General features: G+C 47.0%; 1 protein-coding gene across 1 annotated transcript in view; it reads right to left on the bottom strand.

Annotated features, from left to right (window-relative positions):
- Positions 1-233: 233 nt before the first annotated feature.
- The window catches only part of LOC115135608 (leucine-rich repeat transmembrane protein FLRT1-like), a 30,754-nt gene continuing 6,582 nt past the window's right edge, over positions 234-24,405 (bottom strand). Inside the window, exons 2-3 of the mRNA XM_065023578.1 lie at positions 10,111-11,368; positions 234-3,369 (exon numbers count right to left, since the gene is read on the bottom strand). Of these exons, the coding sequence (XP_064879650.1) occupies positions 1,195-3,276 (2,082 nt within the window). The 5' untranslated portion in view covers positions 3,277-3,369; positions 10,111-11,368 and the 3' untranslated portion in view covers positions 234-1,194. The remainder of the gene's footprint in view (positions 3,370-10,110; positions 11,369-24,405) is intronic.

Below are 24,405 nucleotides of genomic sequence, written 5' to 3' on the forward strand. Positions count from 1 at the left end.
CAGTCTTGGGGGGGCTCTTATTAACCAACTTCTGCATTGTAATCGGACAATGTCTCTTTTGCTGCAGATAGTTTCATTAAAAAGGTGTACATAAACATTCAAGCTGGTGCAGTCAAGAAAATGTTAACCATCAGTTGGACCTCAAGAGTTGTTTTGTATCTTCTTCTTGTTCAAAAAAAGAAAGAAGGAGTAACTTCCCAATCACAAAAGTCCAGGTCCAGTGTGAGCCCCCCAAAATCCCCAAAAACAAAACCAATAAATAAGGGTAGCAGTGAGGGACTGATCAAAGAAACACGCAGGGAACAATGACTTCTCCAAACACAGTCCAGTGGATGTCTATCTAAGTAAAGTGTCTACAAGCAATTGAATTCAATGCATTGTTCCGTTAACTTGCGAAAGTCATCAGGGATATCATCAAGGACCCTCGCCCCTGACAAGACCCTCGCCCCTGACAAGACCCTCGCCTCTGACAAGACCCTCGCCCCTGAGAAGACCCTCGCCCCTGACAAGACCCTCACCCCTGACAAGACCCTCGCCCGTTGGAACCACTGGACCAGGCCACAACTAGTCTGCTTTAAGACAAGCGGTTATGTGGGCTGTTTGAAAGAACTATTCACAGCTTTTACAGAGCCCTGTCTTCAGGTAACTGATAGGACACACTGGGCGCCACAGGATAGTTGAGGCATTTTAAACGGACGAGACAAGAGGGCAAAATATGGCCAGTGGGCAAGTGATGCGTATCTAAGAGGTTTGTCTCTCTGACCCTTTTCAGTACTTTTGAACCTTCTATCCTGGTGTGGCTTGCCAAACGTAAGACCTGGAATGGAACTGTACTGTAAGTGACAATATCCTGCAGTCTCAACACAGAGGGCACATTCTTCTCACTTGTGTCACTGAGAGAGGGAGCAGTGAGGGAAAACATTCACTGATCATTACTAAGTGTGTGAAGAAGCAGTCCGTGTGAACACCTGGAATGGGCCGTTCGTTCGCTCCTGCTGCTTGTGTACCAGCTAGCTGTTTCCTGCAGGCCCGCCAGCCAATTATTCAAATAGTGTCAGTGCAGTGAACCGCTGGCTTAGTTGGAATGGGAGACTAGAAGAGGAAGGCACGAAGTGGCTCTTCAGAAGAACCCATGCGGACAAAATACAGTATCCATACAGTACATCTAGAACAGTGTGGAACGGGCCAGGTCGATCACGTGTAACAGTAGTCTATATCTGGGATCCCTCTTTCTCTATAGCCACGGTTGGTGCCATACCCTGCATTGGACACTTGGTGGGCACCTTTGTAGAGGCCGGTGCCATTGGAGGGGAATATAGTGTGGATGATGTAATCCTCCCGGAGGGGCTTGGGCGGCTGGTGGGTAACCATGGGCGTCATCTGGAACCCTGGGCCTCGGATCTCCAGGATGGTGGTGTCCTTCTTTGTGCCTGACTCAATGTAGTCATCGTAGTGCTTGCTCTTCCTGGAGCTGCCACGGCTGTATTGATCACGAGAAGACAGGCGTCCGGCCCGATGCCCGTACCAGCAGAAGATGGCGAATATGAGGGCCAGAGAAACGATGACAGTAGCTCCTCCAATGATCCCAGCCAGAGGCAGAGTAGCCATGTGTTCCGGGTCCTGGTTGTCCTCCTGGCCCACATCTGGCTGACCGGGGTCTGACGTCTCAGCTTTAGCGCACACTGGAGCTTCATCTGAGTCAGTGTCTCCGCCTGCCATGGCTCCTTTACCCCCGGAGCTGGCCGCCAGGGGCACCATGCAGATGATGTAGCTGGAGCGGGGTTGCAGGGAGGTGAGCAGGTACTCTCTGCGGTCTCCTCTCACCAGGGTCTCTGTGATGGAGCCCATGGCAGCGCTGGTGCCCAGCCGCAGCCAGCTGAGTCTGAAGGAGGAGGTGGGCTGGGCCACGCTCCAGGTGACACGAATGCTGTCGTGGGCCAGGGGCTTGACATTCAGGGCCAGGCTCTTACCCACTCCACTGCTACCCAGGGTGTAGTCTAGACCAGAGTCTGGTAGCCCCAGGCCGGGCCGCTTGGAGCGCAGGGTGAAGAGGGAGCCCTGTGGAGGGGAAAGGGTGGTGGAGCTAGCGGCAACTCCTCCTACTCCACCCACTCTGTCTCTGGTCCCACTGCCTGTGGCTCCAGCCCCGGCTCCGGCAGGCACTACCCCTGTGACTTCACACTCCTCCATCTGGCTGGTCAGGTCCTTGAGGGTCATGTCTCTAACCTTTTCGGGCGCCTGGCAGGTGAGGCCCCTCACCGTGATGGAGTTACCCCTAGCGTGCAGCCAGTCATGTAGCCAGCGCAGGTTACAGCCACAGTGCCAGGGATTCCCCCGCGCCAGCAGTTGTCCCAGGCTGTCCAGGTCTTTGAACAGGCCCCGAGGCAGGGTGGTCAGGTTGTTGCCAGACAGGTCTAGTCTTTGGAGCCTCCTCATGCCGTCCAAGGAGCCACGGGGCATGTGGATCAGAGCATTGTCCTGCAGGGAGAGACGTTGCAAGTGGGCGCTGGGCAGGTTGAGTGGCGGTGTCAGGAGGGAGTTACGCACCAGCGAAAGCTCCGTCAGGTTGGAGAGGCGGGAGAAGGTGTCGTCTGCGATGCGCTGATTGGCCAGGAGGTTTCCGTCCAGGACGAGGCGTCGCAGGGAGGAGAGGCCGCGGAAGGCGTGGGTGGGGATGGTGGAGATGCGGTTGTCGTCCAACCTCAGCTCCTCCAGGGAGGCCGGGAGCCCAGAGGGGATGCTGGACAGGTGGTTACGAGACAGGAAGAGCAGACGCAGCCGCGGGTTGTCAACGAAGGCCTTGTCTTCGATGCTGACGGTGGAGACAGAGTTGTCGTCCAGGTGCAGCTTCTCCAGTAGAGGCATGCGGGCCAGGGTGGCGCGGGGAAGCGTACGGATGTTGTTGTCCTGCAGGTGCAGCTCCCGGAGGGAAGGGGGCAGGTGCATGGGGAAGTCATCCAGCTCGTTATCGTACAGGTAGACCACTCGGACGGTTAGGTGTCGCTCCAGGGAGGTGGGAAGCCCGGCGTTGTCTATGTGGTTGTTCTGAAGGTAGAGCACAGTGGCAGAGGGGGGCAGAGGGGGGATAGAGCTCAGGCCACGGTCGTTGCAGTAGATGAAGTCCTCATCACATCGGCACACTGAGGGGCACACCAAGTCTTCCTCCTCCTCGTACCCTGTGGCTGCAGCAACCTCCAGCACCTCAGCCAACAGAGTCAGGCAGAGCATCAGGAGGAACAGCCAATCACGCAGCTCGGCCACTCCCTCCGGCGCCATGGTGCTGATGATCGACTTCCCTTCCTCTCGGTCTCAACGTCTTAGCTCCTTGAATCCTAATGATGAGCTCAAATCAGGCCAGCTCCTTCAGCCCTGGAAAGAATGAAAAGGAGACAGGTTTTAGTTAACAATCCGCTCAAGTGACCAGATTACTAAGAAGGTTTCATTGAAATTCCAAAATCACTTCAAATTGCCAGGATATAACAAGCTTGACAATGTACCCTTATTTAATTCTGCCTAAACCATATCCAACAAATGATTCATGGTCACATGGAAATTGAACTGCTACAGTATTATAATCCCTTTTAATATCTCGACTTCAATCCCCTTGTCATGGTGAAGTGGCAGTATTGTAATCTGCTTCCAGCAGGAGTTGGAGAGTATTTTTTTTTCAGTAAAAGAAACAATGAAATATATCAAATATATCAAATCATTTTGAGAAATTGAGTCTGACAGTAAAGGGAAATTACAACACAATCCATACAATTTTGTGATCTGTCTACTGAAAGAACCGGGCCTGGTTAAATCCAATAACTAGGGCCTGTTATTGCTGGTCTGACCACATGTTCAGGGACATCTCCTGGCCCTATAACATACACACTAGTGTATTTGTTTGAATTCTTCCAGAGCACACTGGCCAAGCAGATTGTGTAAACAGAACATCCCACAATTTTTACATGAACTATTCCGTGTGTGTGTGTGTGTGTGTGTGAGTGTGTGTGTGTATGTGTGTAAGCATGAGTGTACAGTATGTGTTTGTGTGTGTAAGCATGAGTGTACAGTATGTGTGTGTGTAAGCATGAGTGTACAGTATGTGTTTGTGTGTGTGTAAGCATGAGTGTACAGTATGTGTTTGTGGCAGTGTAGAGCGAGTCGCTGTGTGTATTTTTGAGTCTGAGCAGCTGTGCAAATAAGAGTGTATTTGGGTCAGTCCCTTTAAAGGCAAGATTGATTGATGTGGCAGAGAGAGTGGGAGGGATTAGAGGAACATATTGAGTTGTGATTGGGTGGATTAAGCAGGCGTCAGAAAGAATGGCACATAGTTTATCTATATTAAGCACTTCCTACTGTTACATTAGTTTGTTCATTCCATGGTTACTCATTTGGCTTATGCTTTCAGGGCTGGTCCAATCCACAGAAAATTACCTAATTTACAGCTACGGTGCAGATGCATTAAGGTTGTGAGAGACTGTGTGTGTCTGTGTATAATTGTAGGGGTACACGCTGTGTGGCAGTGTACAGTCACAGATGTCTATAGACGTGTGTGAGCATGAGCCAAGCTGTACACGGCACGTACTGCATGTGTCCCCACACGTTGCTGCAGTCAAAGTTACAGTCATCTGTATTCGGGAGACGTCAGGCAATGTGGGGCTGCGTGAAGGGAATGGGGAGGGTGTTTGTGTGGAAATGGGCTGGCCAGACAGGCAGTCGCCTAAGGCAGGGTACAGTACACAAAACAGCCCTACATTTTCCAATACTGGAACTGGAGCAAGATGGAGAGGACAGCCGGATCAATTTACATAGAGAGGAGAGAGAGAGAGACAGAGAGGAGAGAGACAGAGAGGAGAGAGACAGAGAGGAGAGAGAGAGAGAGAGAGAGAGAGAGAGACGGAAGGAGAGAGAGACGGACGGAAGGAGAGAGAGACGGACGGAAGGAGAGAGAGAGACGGACGGAAGGAGAGAGAGAGACGGACGGAAGGAGAGAGAGAGCGAGAGAGACAGAAAAAGGAGAGACAGAGGAGAGAGAGAGACAGACACACATAGGAGAGAGAGAGAGACCGAAAGAGAGAGGGAGAGAGAGAGACATAGGAGGGAGAGAGGAAGGAGAGAGAGAGCAGTTCTAGAATGAGCGCATTGACTGTTGCTATCTTCACCATGATATCCACCACAGAAACCATATCTAGCAGCACTCACATCCACATATTCATGATAAGGAAAATCTGGGAATGATAACCAAAGACGATGGCAGTGTATCGGGAAATCCCCTCGATTGATGGCAGAGTGGAGATAATACTGTGGCACGAAGCTTATCTTACATGCCCATGTCCTTGAATCTAATTTCAAATTTAGGGATTGGTGCAGAGGAAGGCGTGATGCAAACAAGAGATGGCCAAGGTGATGAAGGAAATAAATAAATCAAAGGATGGTCAAAACAGAGGAGGCTGAGAAGAAAAAAACATTCCCCATATACTTTTGCTATGCTACAATACGGCCCGATTCAGTCATCCTTGTACTATCAACTCCCCAAAATCGAATGCCCGTAGATTATTGTTTGTATGCATCTCAATATAGGATGAATGAACCATTCTGCAAGGCCTTGTCTTTGGCAGTAATGTACGGTGTATATAGTATTTTCTGTGAGAGAGAAACTAGTAGAACCCCATTCATTGTGCTTGAGTCAGCAGAGTCCAATCAGTGAGCCTCGTTGCTTGTCTGGAAAAGACCCTGGGCCTCTTCAGAGTCATTAGTTCTGAACTGATGCTACTGCTAGTAAATCTGAATCAGCTGCCTTCAAAATGTCCTGTAGTCTACAAATGAACGTGACTCTACAAAAACACATGATTGTATTAAATACATAAAAAAATATATCACTATTAATGGCTTGAAATATGCACACATCAATTTATAAATAACTACATGAACGTACCTAAATCCACTCAATTTATAAATAACTACATGAACGTACCTAAATCCACTCAATTTATAAACTCAGAGCAGATGCTTAAAATCAAAGTAACGTGCAGACGGTACTGTTACCATGTCTTACCTTTCATCTGAATACTGTCCCTTTTAGCGCCAAATCCAAACATGAGATACGCACATTCAACTCTTAAGTCAAATCTCCCAGTGACAGTACGACATGATTTCTGTGAATGTTTCAGTAACAGCCGTGAATGTCAGATTAGAATGTTACCCATGAGCCATTGAGGATAAGTGCCTTGATGTGAGCACTACACCACTATGCATGTTCCACCTGGGATCTGAGACAGCATCCATCTTGTGGCCATTTTTCCCGACTCGCTGCTGTTACTACTGTCTCTGCTGCTGCTGTTACTACTGTCTCTGCTGCTGCTGTTACTACTGTCTCTGCTGCTGCGGTTACTACTGTCTCTGCTGCTGCGGTTACTACTGTCTCTGCTGCTGCTGTTACTACTGTCACTGCTGCTGCTGTTACTACTGTCTCTGCTGCTGCTGTTACTACTGTCGCTGCTGCTGCTGTTACTACTGTCTCTTCTGCTGCTGTTACTACTGTCACTGCTGCTGCTGTTACTACTGTCTCTGCTGCTGCTGTTACTACTGTCTCTGCTGCTGTTACTACTGTCTCTTCTGCTGCTGTTACTACTGTCTCTGCTGCTGCTGTTACTACTGTCTCTTCTGCTGCTGTTACTACTGTCTCTGCTGCTGCTGTTACTACTGTCACTGCTGCTGCTGTTACTACTGTCTCTGCTGCTGCTGTTACTACTGTCTCTGCTGCTGTTACTACTGTCTCTGCTGCTGTTACTACTGTCTCTGCTGCTGCTGTTACTACTGTCGCTGCTGCTGCTATTACTACTGTCTCTGCTGCTGTTACTACTGTCTCTGCTGCTGCTGTTACTACTGTCGCTGCTGCTGCTGTTACTACTGTCTCTGCTGCTGTTACTACTGTCTCTGCTGCTGTTACTACTGTCTCTTCTGCTGCTGTTACTTCTGTCTCTGCTGCTGCTGTTACTACTGTCACTGCTGCTGCTGTTACTACTGTCACTGCTGCTGCTGTTACTACTGTCTCTGCTGCTGCTGTTACTACTGTCTCTGCTGCTGCTGTTACTACTGTCTCTTCTGCTGCTGTTACTACTGTCTCTGCTGCTGCTGTTACTACTGTCGCTGCTGCTGCTGTTACTACTGTCTCTGCTGCTGTTACTACTGTCACTGCTGCTGCTGTTACTACTGTCACTGCTGCTGTTACTACTGTCTCTTCTGCTGCTGTTACTACTGTCACTGCTGCTGTTACTACTGTCACTGCTGCTGTTACTACTGTCTCTTCTGCTGCTGTTACTACTGTCTCTGCTGCTGCTGTTACTACTGTCTCTGCTGCTGCTGTTACTACTGTCACTGCTGCTGCTGTTACTACTGTCACTGCTGCTGTTACTACTGTCACTGCTGCTGTTACTACTGTCTCTTCTGCTGCTGTTACTACTGTCTCTGCTGCTGCTGTTACTACTGTCGCTGCTGCTGCTGTTACTACTGTCTCTGCTGCTGCTGTTACTACTGTCTCTGCTGCTGCTGTTACTACTGTCTCTGCCGCTGCTGTTACTACTGTCTCTTCTGCTGCTGTTACTACTGTCTCTGCTGCTGCTGTTACTACTGTCTCTGCTGCTGTTACTACTGTCTCTGCTGCTGTTACTACTGTCTCTGCTGCTGCTGTTACTACTGTCTCTGCTGCTGCTGTTACTACTGTCTCTGCTGCTGTTACTACTGTCTCTGCTGCTGTTACTACTGTCTCTTCTGCTGCTGTTACTACTGTCTCTGCTGCTGCTGTTACTACTGTCTCTGCTGCTGCTGTTACTACTGTCTCTGCTGCTGTTACTACTGTCTCTGCTGCTGTTACTACTGTCTCTGCTGCTGTTACTACTGTCTCTGCTGCTGCTGTTACTACTGTCTCTGCTGCTGCTGTTACTACTGTCTCTGCTGCTGCTGTTACTACTGTCTCTGCTGCTGTTACTACTGTCTCTTCTGCTGCTGTTACTACTGTCTCTGCTGCTGCTGTTACTACTGTCTCTGCTGCTGCTGTTACTACTGTCTCTGCTGCTTCTGTTACTACTGTCACTGCTGCTGCTGTTACTACTGTCTCTGCTGCTGCTGTTACTACTGTCTCTTCTGCTGCTGTTACTACTGTCTCTGCTGCTGCTGTTACTACTGTATCTGCTGCTGCTGTTACTACTGTCTCTGCTGCTTCTGTTACTACTGTCACTGCTGCTGCTGTTACTACTCTCTGCTGCTGCTGTTACTACTGTCTCTGCCTCTGCTGTTACTACTGTCTCTGCTGCTGCTGTTACTACTGTCTCTGCCTCTGCTGTTACTACGGTCACTGCTGCTCTATGAAGTCATTTGGCTCCATGTCTCTACCCCAGGAACCCCAGATTAAAAGCAAATCCTGTAAGCATTAACAGAGGAGTCGTTGCCCCCCCCCTGCAGCACAATGCTTCCGCATGGAGTGGAGGGCCACTCTGACACATGAGTAGAGGCGAATACCAAATACATCAGATGATATAAAATAGGAATATATGAATATGAAATGGTGCATGTGATTTCTGGTGCTGACGAATTCCTGACTGTGATATGTCCAGGTTGGCTGTTCGATCTGAATTGAAAGAGGTGCTCCATCATCATGGACGTTTTGCCATGTTGGCACTTCACTCTCTCTGTTATTGCATTTCCCAGCCAGACTAGAAGTACTGTAGTGGACACACACACAACCTGCTATAGATTCCACTAGCTTATAAGGCAATACTGCACAAACACGGGTTTTTAGAAAACTCAATATCTATGCATGAACTTTCTTTTATCCACTTATGTTATTTGGCAATTACAGGAAAGACACTAGATTTAAAACTCTCAATTTCTCTTCCTCTCTCTCTCTGACTCTATCTCTCTTTCCGTCTCACATACTTATATTCCGGGAGTACATCCGGGAGTCCATTTTTTATTAGTTGAGTTGGCAACACTTTTAACCAAAGTAGAAATTAAAAGCAGAGAAAACCCATTAATAAATCAAATCCACTATTTAGATTTCAGGACAGGACAGGAGGGGGGGGGGGGGGGTGTTAGCTAACACTGAGTAATGGTCGGATGGGGGCAGAATATATCTTTTAGATGGATTACTGTACATGAAATCGTTTTTTGCTGCCGTCACTCTGGCCCTGCTTCTCAGTTTGAGCATGGTGGTGGTTTGGAGCGGTTGAACTGGACGTGCAGAGGCCAGGCAGAACCTGAGACAGCCTGTATCATCTGTATCACCTGCTCATCCTCCCTCCCCAGCTCTGTTGGCATACACTACACTGCCCAGTGTAGAGATAAAATAGACATACAAAATACACAGGAAATGACCTGTGTGTGTATGTCAGAGGCTGGTGGGAGGAAATATAGCAGGACGGGCTCATTGGTAATGGCTGGAATGGACTCAACGGAACGGTATCAAACACATCAAACATATGGAAACCACGTGTTTTACTCCATTCCATTAATTCCACTCCAGCCATTTACAATGAGCCCGTCCTCCTATAAGTCCTCCTGCAAGCCTCCACTGTATGTGTGTCTACTACTGCATGCACATATTTGCCGTTGTTTATGCATGTGTGGGGAGGATTCAAGCCAATGTTCTAATGTGCAATATAAAGAGAGAGGTTTGTGTAACATGTCTAATTGAAGACACCGTCTCTCTCTCTCTCTTTCCTTTCCTCCCTCTGCCTTCCTTGTCACACTCCTCTCCTGCACGTGCCCTGCGTGAGCAATGAGGTGGCTGATTGAGTCACAATTTCTCCCTGGTTCTCTCTCTCTCTCTCTCTCTCTCTGTTTCACCATGCTGCCCTGTTTCACAACCTCTTCCCTCTCTCCTCTACTCTTGCTATTCACAAAGTTCCTTCTTCTTCTCCCTGCACCTCTAGGTATTTATATCAAAACATGTCTTAATCCTTCATTCTCTCTGTTTGATGAGTAAGTGGCTCTTTTTATCGCCTACTCCTCGTCTCCCTTTGATTCTCCCATTCCATCCGTTCCTCTTCCTCTCCCTCTCTCTGCAAATTTCTATGCATCCTTTGGTGTGTGACCAGTGCACTACTCGCTCCTCTCTTCCCATACCTCTCTCTCGCTCTTTTTTTTCTTCTCTCCCTCTCGTTCTGTCTCTCTCTCTCTCTCTGGTCTACGGTGGTGCTTCTTTAATCCAGTCTTGCTGTCCCTTTCTCCTTCAGATGATGAATACCTAAAAGAGAAGAAGCACGGAAACCCTCTCTCTGACAAACCCTCCTAATAAACAAACACTGGATAAGAACATTCAGCATCTCTTCCAGTCCCGTACACTAATTACTATTGCACCGATCAGGAAACCACAACACAATTCATCAATCTGTTAGTCTATTACAGGCTGATGTGCTATCTAAATGTGTTACTTTGAATAAAAAAGGCCCCTTTGTGTTGTAAATTATACAGATTTGTGGTAGCGAGAAAGTGCTAATTAAATCCATGGCTAATTGTTAGTGGAGATGATGCGAACACAGCTCTCTCACCTCGTCTTGTCCAAGCTGGAGCTGTGAGTCTGTCTCCCCTGGAGCCTGTGGGTCCTGGTGCAGTGGATAAATAGATCCAGTCCACCGCCAGGATTCAGACTACTCCCAGGCAGCCCTACTGTACACTTGCCTTAGGCCTTGGTGTGGGCTTGGATTTTCCCAAGAAAAAAATCCTTCAGAGAAAATGCTGCTGGCTGTGGGAGTAACCGGGTGCGCTCTATCTCAGTAGAGCCCTCGCTTCGATTCCCGGAATGTCTGATCTCAAAGCCATATCCCAATCGGAGTGGAGTCCACATCATCTTATCTGTTTCCCTCTCAGAGCTGGGCAGAATGGGGATGGAATATACTAAGGAGACTGAATATTTAGACGGATCTAAAAATATTAAAAGTAGGTTTAGCCTAAGATCCTGTTGCCCTATTCTGTTCTATTCTATTCTATTCTATTCTATTCTATGCCTCAGTTCCTTTACCAAAACGGAATCCCCACAAATATATTAGTCTTCTAGGAGACAGAAAAGTGTTCTTGAACTAACAACATTGCGAGCATTAAACCATGTCAACCATTATTAGGCTTTGGTATTTGAAAACAAATGAACTGAGGCCAATCATAAGACATGATACTCAGTCCCATTCAAAGACTTGATATCGTCAGCCTTGCTTGTTTGAGGGTAGCGTTCTTGAAACTTTTGAAAATCTTTTTTTTTAGGTCGACCTGTCCTGACGGCAGTAGAGACAGATTCCTCTCTGTTGTTGATCAGAGGGGATGAAATGCCTCTTCAGTCACACCTGTCGTTTGATGCTCCACTGTGGCCTCAGCCTTTCACAGTGACTCTCTGTGAAGAAAACAGAAAAAGCCATGCGTGAGGGCGCGGCACAACCATATGCTACAGACACAGAAACAATGACGCACAGTCGTGTTCAATAATCCTTGAACTTGACGAAAGGGTCACCGGCTATAATGTGTACCGTGACAACTTGATGTGTTGCTATGATTAACGAATGACGAAAAAAGCAGAACAAGATACCGCATCAATCTGAATAAGTACCATGGAATCATTTGACCATCTATCCATCCATTCATGAATCAATATGCACAGTACCTATCGGTTGTAATTTAAAGCAGGGTTGGGGTCAATTTGAAATGTCAGTCAAGTAAACTAAAACTCCAATTTGAATAATTGAAGAAGAAAAAAAAGAAATGTATTGTCAGTGGTGTCTCAATAACCTGAAAAGGAGAAGCTATTCGTTTAAAACTATTGAAGTTTTACGTTCACTTCAGAGTCGAGTGTTTTTGATTTGGAATTGACCCCAACCCTGATTTACAGTGTAAACTCTCCAGGTGTCCGTTCTAACACCCTGTAATAATACCACACACGGAGCTCTGGGGGAAGCCATTGATGTGAGAGCAGAAGAAGCCGGGATACAGCAACAATCCGAATCTCATCACATAGGTATTGTCCTTTTATGCTTCAGGGATTTTAGTATCGCCCTTCATACACCTCTTTTATACGCTCAACAGCATTTAGCCTACGCACCTATGGGGAATGGGGTCATGCTGGGTGAGGAACGATGAGCACGTTGGAGGATTAACATTCAAATGGATGCAAAAACGTAGACCCCCGCGTCGCACATTGGACTGTCGTGATGTGTGAGGGAAAACAGCTGTGATAACACCCTTCCTAAGCAGTGGGAAGTATGAGAGAGACCTTGCTGAAGTGTGAATAACATTCACATATGGGTGTGTGAAATCTCTGTGTGAATAATACTACATTTATGTAGGTTTATAGCTGTGTGAGAGTATGTGTGTGTGTGTGTACGGCTCAGTGTGTTCCTCCCTCTAGCTCTTCAACTATTCTGTACACACCATCCCCTCATCTCTGCCTCTCAATTTATCATTTAGTGAGGGATGGGGGAAATGGAGGTGGGAAGGGAGAGGGTGAGGGAGATGACAGGGAAGAGAGGAGGGGAGGGGTCATGAACTCATTGGAGGATAGGTTGGAAGCAGGAATTACTGTCAGCCTGAGCAACGGTTCAATTAGGCTCAACTCAACGAGTGACAGGGAAGGGACACTGGTCAATCATAAGGCAAAACACAAGCATGCCCAATCCCTCGCTAACGTGTGTGTGTGTGTTATGAATGTGATTTTGAGGATTATTGCTTTTGTATTTGGTGTGTGTGTGTGTGTGTGTGTGCTTGGAATGTGTGATCAGATGCTGTGTACGCTTGCATCTTTTCTTCCCACGTGGGTCTTCTGCAGCTTCATGTGATTGTGAATACATGAATGTGATAATGTTGTGATCGGCTGAATTAGGCCATCTGTCAGTATATGAATTATGGGTATGATGTGTGGGTACTGGATGCAGAACAGCCACCAAGAGACTGCCAACAGTCCCCCAGTCAGCAGTAAAATGTAAAGATGAGCCGGTTGTATTGCTCTGTGTTTATTAGCTTATTCTATTATTAAAATTGAATTGAAGCATCACAGCTCTTTTCCCTTCTGCCTGCCTTCCTCTTCCTCTCTCTCCATTTTGCCTTTTATCGTTCCCAAAGGCATTAGAGAAAGGAAAATCCTATACTGTTTTGGCAAAGAGGTGTTCGAGTACATAAACGGAGAATACAATACAGTGTGTGTCCGTTTGTTAGTCACTCTGATTTCATGTGAATCAGTCATTGGAGACAGCGGAGACGCAGTAACCTGAAATGATTGGACACACACATACTCTCTCGCACAGACACGGTGCGATGTGACTGGACTTTTAACACGGTGCTGCACATAACATCTATTCACTGGCAGTGGAGAGAGAAGGAGAGAGAGAGAGAGAGAGAGAGAGAGAGAGAGCAGCGGAGTGGGAGAATAACAGCAATTATAAATACAGAGCGAAGAGAGAAAGTATGTGAGATTAACTCACATTATCAGATGGCCCCAAACTTTTCTTCTTTCACACCTAGGACAACATTTACAGTAAACTCATCCTTATTCCCTGTCTCTGTGTCTCTGAGGCTGGGCTCGGCGGGCAGCTGAAAGAGAGTGTTTTCTCTTCCTCCCTCCACTGTAGAGCATCAGTCCTAATAAGAAAGCTTTTAGCACAGTTAATTAAGAGACCCATATGCAGCATGTGATGCTCAATTTACCCTCTCTCATCCTCTCTGTCTCTCTCATCCTCTCTGTCTCTCTCATCCTCTCTGTCTCTCTCATCCTCTCGGTCTCTGTCTCTCTCATCCTCTCGGTCTCTGTCTCTCTCATCCTCTCGGTCTCTCTCATCTTCTCGGTCTCTCTCATCCTCTCGGTCTCTCTCATCCTCTCGGTCTCTCTCATCCTCTCGGTCTCTCTCATCCTCTCGGTCTCTCTCATCCTCTCTGTCTCTCTCATCCTCTCGGTCTCTCTCATCCTCTCTGTCTCTCTCATCCTCTCTGTCTCTCTCATCCTCTCTGTCTCTCTCATCCTCTCGGTCTCTCTCATCCTCTCGGTTTCTCTCATTCTCTCGGTCTCTCTCATTCTCTCGGTCTCTCTCATTCAATTGGCCTCTCTCATTCTCTTTGTCTCTCTCATCCTCTCTGTCTCTCTCATTCTGTGTCTCTCATTCTCTCTGTCTCTCTCATTCTCTGTCTCCCATTCTCTCTCATTCTCTCGGTCTCTCTCATTCTCTCTGTCTCTCTCATTTGCTCTCTCTCCCCAGCTCTGCCTCCCTCTAATCTCATTCAAAATCGTTCTCTGTGACTCCCTTTCTCCTCATTTGCGGATTTCTCTCCATAAATCTCTCCCTCCATCCCTCTTCTCTGTCTGCAGTCTGGCCTTTCTGTTTCATCTACCCTTTTGTGCCGGTGCCATTTTGAGCCCTTCAGACAGTTCTCTATTCTGCGATCAGCCGTCTCTCTAAATGCTTAACTAGATGAGATTGGACGCGCCTTATTCAGGCGGAGGAGAGAGGGTGAAGAAGAAAGTGGTTGCAGGGGAAATGTGGGAAAAAGAATGAAAAGGCGAAGGGGAAATATTAAGTGACGAGATACCGTCAGGTCTTCGTCGGAAATACAAATATTGGTGCGGACTGAGCCAAATAGAGTAGCAAGTGAGACTAATGTCAAGGGGGGGATGTGGGTGTGTAGGAGCAAGAAGGACAGGCGGGCCATGTTTTAAAGGATATGAGAGAGGAAGGTAGGAAATGAGAAAGGTGACATAGATAGGAGGGTAGAGAATCAGAGGGGGTGATGGAGGGAGAGATTTTGAAACGTTCATCCTTGTGCCGGAGCTCTAATTAATAACATTCTCAGATTCATGATCAGATGATTCATTATTTCACTGGTCATAAAAGGGCTGTGTGAGCCATCCCTGGGGGACGAGGACCGGTCACTAAACACACACACACACACACACACACACACACACACACACACACACACACACACACACACACACACACCTGTCCATGTGCCACACGCTAATATAGCACACAGAGGTGAGCGTACCAGTCAGATTTGTGGTTGAAGAGACCACCTCCCTATTATAAGGATCAGTGTGGGAAAGCTTTGCTCCAAGTGCTCAAGTTGCCACGTCTACTTGTTTTTATTTGCTCATTTGGATCCATTCGCTTTTGCAGAAGCAGCTGCTACTCTTATTCTCATCAAATGAGATCTTTTCCCTCCATTTTACAGGATTGGCTGTTCACTAGTTCAGTGTTTCCCAAACGCGGTCCTGCACTCAGCAACGTAATTCAAGAGTATCCGTTAACAATCCCTAGATGACGGGTTCAGCTCTCCCTGTCACAGAATGTGACTAAAAAGAATCGCCATTCCCTTTACGTACAGTTGTTTTTCTACCTGTGTAGTGCCACTGTGACAACACTATAGTAACAACAACTATCGTCAACACGGTCTGACATAACCAGATATGTAGCTAAAGTACCTGGGAGAAAAGGACATCACCAGTCTAACATGTGAGGCTGTAAGAAGGCATATGGAACAGTCCCCATTTGTCCCTCTCTTATGATGTGTAAGTGGGAGACAGATTGCAGAGTTGCAGGCAGAAACGGCTTGTGCCCTCAGCTGAGTTTGATCAATTCTGTCTGCTGAGCTCCACTAATCACTGGAGCCTGTCCCAGGCACAGACACGCCCCTTTCTCCCCCGAGAGGAAAGGTTCTGCTGCCGATCCACATACTGGCACCCCTTCAACATACACACACACACACACACATACACTGTGTGCGTCAGTGCACTGACCACCTAACCACATCATCCCTCTATACCCCCTCTTGCACATGGTATAATATCCTCTCCATGTCTCCCTGTAACAAAACAAATATAGACCACATCTCTCTTCTCTATCCTCCTTGTGTTCTTTCTGGATAACACACTCAGATACAAACATGTCCATGACACACTCACTCACACACTCTCTCTGCCCTTTCTCTCTCCTGCTCTCTGTATCAGTGTAATTGATGCATTGACTGGAAATAAACAGGCAATTTAAGTGCTGGACACCTCACTGCTCTCTCTCTCTCTACATCCTCTCTGCTCCCCCCCTCTCTCTCTCTCTACCTCCTCTCTGCTCCCCCTCTCTCTCTCTACATCCTCTCTAATCCCCCCCTCTCTCTCTCTCTCTACCTCCTCTCTGCTCCCCCTCTCTCTCTCTACATCCTCTCTGCCCCCCTCTCTCTCTCTACCTCCTCTCTGCTCCCCCTCTCTCTCTCTACATCCTCTCTGCTCCCCCTCTCTCTCTCTACCTCCTCTCTGCTCCCCCTCTCTCTCTCTACCTCCTCTCTGATCCCCCTCTCTCTCTCTCTCTCCCTCCTCTCTGCTCCCCCTCTCTCTCTCCCTCTCCCCCTCCTCTCTGCTCCCTCCCTCTCTCTCTACCTTCTCTCTGCTCCCCCCCTCTCTCTCTCTCCCCCTCCTCTCTGCCCCCTCTCTCCCCCTCCTCTCTGCTCCCTCTCTCTCTCCCCCTCCTCTCTGCTCCCCCCCTCTCTCTCCCCTCCTCTCTCTCCCCCTCCTCTCTCTCCCCCTCCTCTCTGCTCCCCTCCCTCTCTCTCCCCCTCCTCTCTGCTCCCCCTCCTCTCTGCTCTACATCTCTCCCCCTCCTCTCTGCTCCCCCTCTCTCCCCCTCCTCTCTGCTCCCCCTCTCTCGCTGCTCCCCCTCTCTCCCCCTCCTCTCTGCCCCCCCTCTCTCTGCTCCCCCTCTCTCTCGCTCCCTCCTCTCTGCTCCCCCTCTCTCTCGCTCCCTCCTCTCTGCTCCCCTCGCTCTACCTCCTCTCTGCTCCCCTCTCTCTACCTCCTCTGCTCCCCTCTCTCTACCTCCTCTCTGCTCCACCTCTCTCCCTCCTCTGCTCCCCCTCTCTCTCCCTCCTCTCTGCTCCCCTCTCTCTACCTCCTCTGCTCCCCCTCTCTCTACCTCCTCTCTGCTCCACCTCTCTCTCTCCTCTGCTTCCCCTCTCTCTACCTCCTCTCTGCTCCACCTCTCTGCTCGCCCTCCTCTCTGCTCCCGCTCTCTCTACCTCCTCTCTGCTCCCCTCTCTCTACCTCCTTTCTGCTCCCCCTCCTCTCTGCCTATATGCTTCCTCTCTACCTCCATTATCTAATGCAGAAGTCCCACAGTCACACACAAGTGGAGTAAGGGGGGACAAGGTAGATGCACAGAGAAAGTGGAGAGGGGGAGAGGGACAGAGGGCGATCAGAGAACACAGGCTAATCTCATCTGTGACTCATATTTGGATGACACCTTTAAATGACATCTTTAAACCCTCAGGAGGGCAACAGGGTGTCATCCACTAAACCATTATCGCCACCTCTGTTCCCAGGTTGTTTGATCAATATAGACTCTGTTTTTGGTCAATTCCACATTTGGGAGGGTGTGAAAAATGACATGGCAGCTTTGATTGATGGTGCAGCAAGGTAGAGCGGGAGGAGAGCTGAGTGAGCAGCACTCGGTCTGTGACTTCCATTTAAAAAGTCTCCGCAGTTTGAATGATGGGTCACCCTGTCCTAACCACTCAGCCCAATGAACTGTGCTAGCCTCCAACCTCTGAAAGCCTGCAGGCAGCTAGCTCTGACAACAAAGGCACAAACAACCACCCAGTCTGAGCTAACCAGCCACATCAACCCCACCAACCTCCGAATGCTGAGTCGATGGAGGATGCTCTTCAAGTGTGTGTGTGTGTGTGTGTGTGTGTTTCTCTCATCCCAGTTCCCCCTGTTAGTATCACTTCTGTTCAGTCAGACTGCATGAATATTAAAAGGTTGCAGCCCCAGTTATGTGTGCTTCTGAGTTAATAATAAATAGACTCTAATGATTTAATGGGTTCGCATGTTGACACATCCCATAGGCTTTGGGCCACTTGAGCCACCATACTCTACATACACGCGCTAATGGAGAAAGAGAATGAGGGATCGAAAGAGACAGCAGAGAGAGACAACTGGAAGGAGACGGCAGTAAAGAGGGAAGAGGGGGACATTGGCAGAGTTCCCATTTAATTCTCGAGGTCTTGATCCTCTCTCTCTTTGACTGAACATCTCTAATGTCGTTTCTTCTACATCGCAGTCTCCACATTCCCACTTGATTTAGAATTTGTCACTCTCCCTCGGTCTCTTCTCTTGTTCCCTTGGCTTTTCCTATTTCTCTCTCAATTGCTTTTCTTCCTGCGGTCCACTCCGCCAATCCCCGCTCTACCTCAGCAGCCACACAGATGCACGCACACTCTCTCTGTGTCAACTTTCATCTTGTGGGTCCTTTCCCAAACGGACCACAAGGCAATATTCCATTAGCTATATTGCCTTTTTTTTACAATTGAAAGTGAGTGCAGCTTCCATTGTCTCCCCTTAGCCCTTCAAAAGCTGCTCGTCATAAACCCACTCCCTTAATAACACCGCCACAAAGGGCAATAACTTCCCTTCCGCGTTGAGACAACTTCCTGTGTTTGCCAAGCCAGTATTTCTCGAAAATTCCCTCCTCGCCCCTCCTTTCTTTCCAGACGGCGTGTACGCAGGGACAAATCCACACCCGTATGGTTCCCTATGAGTGTCCTCCTCTGAAGCCTTCTAGTTGTCAGACACTTTGCAAAATTGCACATCAAGGTTTCAAGGCGCCACTCTCTCAATGCTTCTGTATTATTTCAGGAGAAAAAAGACGCCTGTTACTCAGACACCGCCCCCTCCCCTTCCCAGCTAGATGAGTCGCACAGTGACAGGGGGGTACAATGCACTCTCATAGATGTTCTTTTGATCCACGTTGGGTTTTGCCAATGCGTCACCTGAACCCGACTACACACTGGAACCTTTGTGTTTGAGTGTGAACTCTCTTCACGGTCTCTGAACGCAACAGGGAAGGCAGCAGCCAGACGACCGTAGAAACGCAACAGACTGAGGTAGAAATGATTAGTGGTTAGACGTTTCATTCCGAAGCCTTGTTAAAATTGCACTCTGGCTATACAAGGACAGAGAGAAGAAGAAGACAAAAACAGCCGGGAGACTCTATTTGAACCCCGGGAACAACTGATGATCGTAGTTCATTTCACAAATGAGATGACAGAGCCGGAACCACAGAGAGGACTTCTCAGTGGCAGGAGGCAACTAGGGAGGGAGGGATGAACCTGTCCAAGCTGCTGGAGAGACAGGTCTGTGTGCACATGGGCCTGTTTGTACTCGCCACACACACACACACACACACACACCCCACACACATACACACACACACACACACACACCACACACACACACCACACACCACACACACCACACACACACCACACACACACACACCACACACACACACCACACACACCTCCCAGTGCAGCTTTCTGGAAGGCCATCCACCTGCACCTGATCCAGTCTCATCTTTACAACAAACCGTATGTGTGTTTAAATGGGACGTATTTAATTCAAGCCTTCCTCTGTTGTTGTGAATGCGGTCTGCTAATGTAATCCAATTAGGTGCGGTCCTCTGCCTTATCTCATTACGTTAAGATCCCCGTGACGGCTCGTCTGTCGCTTAACGCACATCATCCACTAAGACATGATTGATCGAGGGGTTGAATTGAAGGATTGATTGATTGGTCGGTTGATAGAGAAAATGTCCCCATATGGCTAGTAAAACACAAGTATGGGTTTAAATTCTTTAGAGGTCAGGTGAAGGGCAATCATTTGAGGTAATCCACACACAGACGTCTCAGGGGCGCTATAAAACAGCTGGGACTGGCTGTGGGCTCAGTTACCTCTGAATATCTCTTTAGTCTACACTCAGTCTCCTGTCAATTCCTCAAACTGTGGCTCAGAATGGGTCTCTGGAAAATGGTAGAGAAATAACCAGCTATATAGGGTAACCGGTACAGAGGTGGCACCACAGGTTCAAAAGTGTTGTGGCAAAATTCGGAAGTGTCTTTTCTGCGGCCTGGAGTTTTTCCTGATCTCGTGACCTGGTAAGGTAAAACTCTGGGTCCTATTCGTAGGCTATGACAAAATATTATTAGTATAGATGGCTTCCCTTTTCATCTGTGCTGTGACTATAGGGCTGAGGTTTTTCTTGTCGGGTGAATTGGAAACACCCCTGACCTAACGTGGATCAAGGCCTTTCAAACTACCACAAACCTTGTTAATATTCATTCTGAATCTGATATATATATATATATATATATATATATATATAAGCCAAAGACAACTTCAATAGAGAACCTATACTCTGTAGTTTTGTGAACTACTATAGCAGAGCTGAGCAATATGCAAAGAATGTCTTTAAAGGCACAGTGCACTCAAAAACATGAATTTCTGTGTTTTATATATACAGTATTTACATACTATGAGGTTGGAACAATAGTGTGAAATTATGAAAAGTATGATAATGCCCTTTTAGTGTAGGAGCTGTTTGAAAAGACTGCCTGAAATTTCAGTCTGTTTTGGTGGGATGGGGTTTTGGCCAGCCTGGTGCCACCACAAATTAGTTAATAGACCAATAATAAAGAGAGTTACAACCCATTGGGCAAAAACTGGTTTAATCCATGTTGTTTCCATGTCATGTGACGTGTGAATCAATGTGGAAAACTGATAGCATTTGAAAAAAAGTCCTCAATGTAAAGGGAATTTCCTCATTTTTTTCACCCAACTTTTAACTTAAATCCAAAGACATGGTGAAATGTTTTGTTGATTTCACCTTGAATTCACGTTAGTTGACAACTCAACCAAATGTAAATCAAAACTACCTTGAACTGACAAATTCTGTCTCACCACACATTTTCCCGGCGGCTCTGAACTGTTGAAATCCAAGAAACAATTGTGCTACATTTGCTCACCTGGTTTATTTTCGAAAAATGTACTTTGTGATTGGATTAATGCATGCTTCTTTCCCAGACACTTTATAACCAGGCACAGGGGAATAAATGATTGATCTACCATTTCCTTCGAAAGAAAACAAAAAATACTCAGTAAATGAGTTTTATGAACATATCCTTTAAGTTTTGACCTGCCAGAGCTGTAATCACACAGCATTTGATCTACATGTTCAACCCAAAGACCTGTAGTTCCCTCAAGGAGTAGAGGAACTGGAAGCCCTCACGGGAGAAATCCATGATGCAACTCACAGCATCAGAAAACCAACCAAGCCAAATTAGAGCAAACATGCCAGCTCGCCTGTCATTCATTCATGTTGATGATTAAAATAGCGGTCACAAAGAAATCCACCTGATAGGATGGCGGGAAGGCATGCAAACTGTCACACACTTCCACAGAGCCCTGACAGATGCTTCTCCCTCTCTCTCTCTCTCACACACACACACACACACACACACACACACACACACACACACACACACACACACACACACACACACACACACACAACAAGTCTTCCTCCCCCTCTATTCATTATTGTATCCACGCTCTCGTCCCTGTGTTTTCATCTTCAGCTTGATCCTGTCTGTCTACTTCATTTTCTTTCTATTTCTACCTCCCTCTAATCTGCTACTGCATTGTGTGTGGCTTTAATATGAAGTGTTGGACAAGCACTGCCCGTAATAATCCCGGATTACACATAGCCATTGAATGCATGTGTGTTACGTGTGCGTTTTATACGTGGAAACTCACGTAGATGTGTTTCCGGGCACAACTGTAAAAATGTGTAGGGGTGTTAATATGTGTGCGAGAAAGTGTGTGTGTGTGAGACCATGCATGGTCCTAATCTTGTACTATAATCTTGTCTGCGGCCGCTCTGTATTTCCATAATCTCATGTGTTTGCAATGGCTGGCATCTGTACTTTCATAATCTGGTGGAGAGGTCTGTAAACCCAGCCCTCCAGAAAGCCCAGAGTGATCAGATCAACGTTTCTTTTTAAACCTCCAGCCCCCTCACAAACATCAAACCAACCCAAATGTCATGTCCCATTTGCGGAAGAGGGCTCGAAACTATCTCTGGGAATTTGAAATCAACAGTCTGTCAGAATTTTGATATGAAAACTTTGCCACAAAGTGTTGAAATATCATTATCAGAACCAGAAAGAGTCTGTGGAGACCTTTCCTTGACAATACCTTTACAGAGTTGTCTGCAGGTTTGATCAAAGAAACCTAACCATATTTTATGATCTGAAATAAAAGATCCCAGACATTTTCTATACACATAAAAATATTATTTCTTAAAATGTTTGAGCACAAATTTGTTTACATCCCAGAGCTGTTGTAAAAAAAATGAAATGTTCATTTCTCTACCATAAGCCGCCTCCAGTCATTTTACTGAATTTGGCAGTGCGTCCAACCGGCCACACAACCATGTGTAACCACGCCATCCCAGGACCTCCACATCTGGCTTCTTCACCTGCTGGATCATCTGAGACCAGCCACCCAGACAGCTGATGAAAATGTGGGTTTGCACAACCATATAATGTCTGCACAAACTGTCAAAAATCATCTCAGGGAAGCTCATCTGCGTGCTCATCGTCCTCACCGCGGTCTTGACCTGACTGCGGTTTGGTGTCGTAACCGACTTCAGTGGGCAAATTTTCACCTTCTATGGTCACTGGAATGCTGGAGAAGTGTGCTTTTCACGGATGAATCCCAGTTTCAACTGTACTGAGGAAAGATGGGGTCATGTGGGCTAGCAGTTTGCTGATGTCAATTTTGTGAACAGAATGCCCCATGTTGGCGGTGGGGTAAGGGTATGGGCAGGCATAAGCTACAGACAACTAACACAATTGCATTTTAATCGATGGCAATTTGAATGCACAAAGATACCGTGAAGAGATCCTGAGGCCCATCATCGCGCCATTCATTCGCCGCCATCACCTCATGTTTCAGCATGATAATGCACGGCCCCATGTCGTAAGGATCTGTAGACAATTGCTGGAAGCTGAAAATGTCCCCGTTCTTCCATGGCCTGCATACTCACCAGACATGTCACCCATTGATCATGTTTGGTATGATCTGGATCAATATGTATGACAGTGTGTTCCAGTTCCAGACAATATCCAGCAACTTCTCACAGCCATTGAGGAGTATTGGGACAGCATTCCACAGGTCACAATCAACAGCCTGATAAACTCTATGCGAAGGAGATATGTCGCAATGCATGAGGCAAATAGTGGTCACGCTAGATACTGACCGGTTTTCTGATCCACGCCCCAGTCATGTGAAATCCATAGATTAGGACCTAATGAATGTATTTAAATTGACTGATTTCCTTATATAAACTGTGACTCAGTAACATATTAGAAATTGTTGGATGTTGTGTTTAAACATCTCATTGTGCTTTTCTTCTTGGTTTTTGTGTGAGTTTGTGTGAGTTTTTTTTAGTAAAGGTCTGATTCTGAATGTATTACAGTACCAGTCGAAAGTTTGGACACACCTACTCATTCAAAGGTTTTTCTTAAATTGTACTATTTTCTACACCGTAGAATAATAGTGAAGACATCAAAACTATGAAACAACACATATTTCTATCTGGCTTCTTCATGCAGGAACCAAAAAGGTGTTAAACAAATAAAATATATTTTATATATTTGATATTCTTCAAAGTAGCCACCCTTTGCATTGAAGACCGCGTTGCACACTCTTGGCATTCTCTCAACCAGCTTCATGAGGTAGTCACCTGGAATGCATTTCAATTAACAGGAGTGCCTTGTTAAAAGTTAATTTGTGAACATTTCATTTCTTTCCTTCTTAATGCGTTTGAGCCAATCAGTTGTGTTGTGACAAGGACCTATTTGGTAAAAGGCCAAGTCCATATTATGGCAAGAACAGTTCAACTAATCAAAGAGAAATGCCAGACCATCATTACTTTAAGACATGAAGGTCAGTTAATCCGGAAAATTTCAAGAACCGCAGTCGCAAAAACCATCAAGTGCTATGATGAAACTGGCTCTCACGAGGACCACCACAGGAAAGGAAGACCCAGAGTTACCTCTGCTGCAGAGGATAAGTTCATTAGAGTTACCAGCCTAAGATATTGCAGCCCAAATAAATGCTTCACAGAGTTCAAGTAACAGACACATCTCAACATCAACTGTTCAGAGGAGATTGTGTGAATCAGGCCTTCATGGTCAAATTGTTGCAAAGAAACCACTACAAAAGGACACCAATAAGAACAAGAGACTTTCTTGGGAAGAAACATGAGCAATGGACATTAGGCTGGTGGAAATCTGTCCTTTGGTCTGATGAGTCCAAATTTCCGATTTATGGTTCCAACTGCTGTGTCTTTGTGAGACGCAGAGTAGGTTAACGGATGATCGCCGCATGTGTAGTTCCCACCGTGAAGCATAGAGGAGGAGGTGTGATGATGTGGAGGTGCTTTGCTGGTGACACTGTCGTGATTTATTTAGAATTCAAGGCAGATAACCAGCATGACTACCACAGCATTCTGCAGCAATATGCCATCCCATCTGGTTTGCGCTTAGTGGGACGATAATTTG

Source organism: Oncorhynchus nerka, linkage group LG10 (genome assembly GCF_034236695.1).
Source record: "Oncorhynchus nerka isolate Pitt River linkage group LG10, Oner_Uvic_2.0, whole genome shotgun sequence".
NCBI lineage: Eukaryota > Metazoa > Chordata > Actinopteri > Salmoniformes > Salmonidae > Oncorhynchus > Oncorhynchus nerka.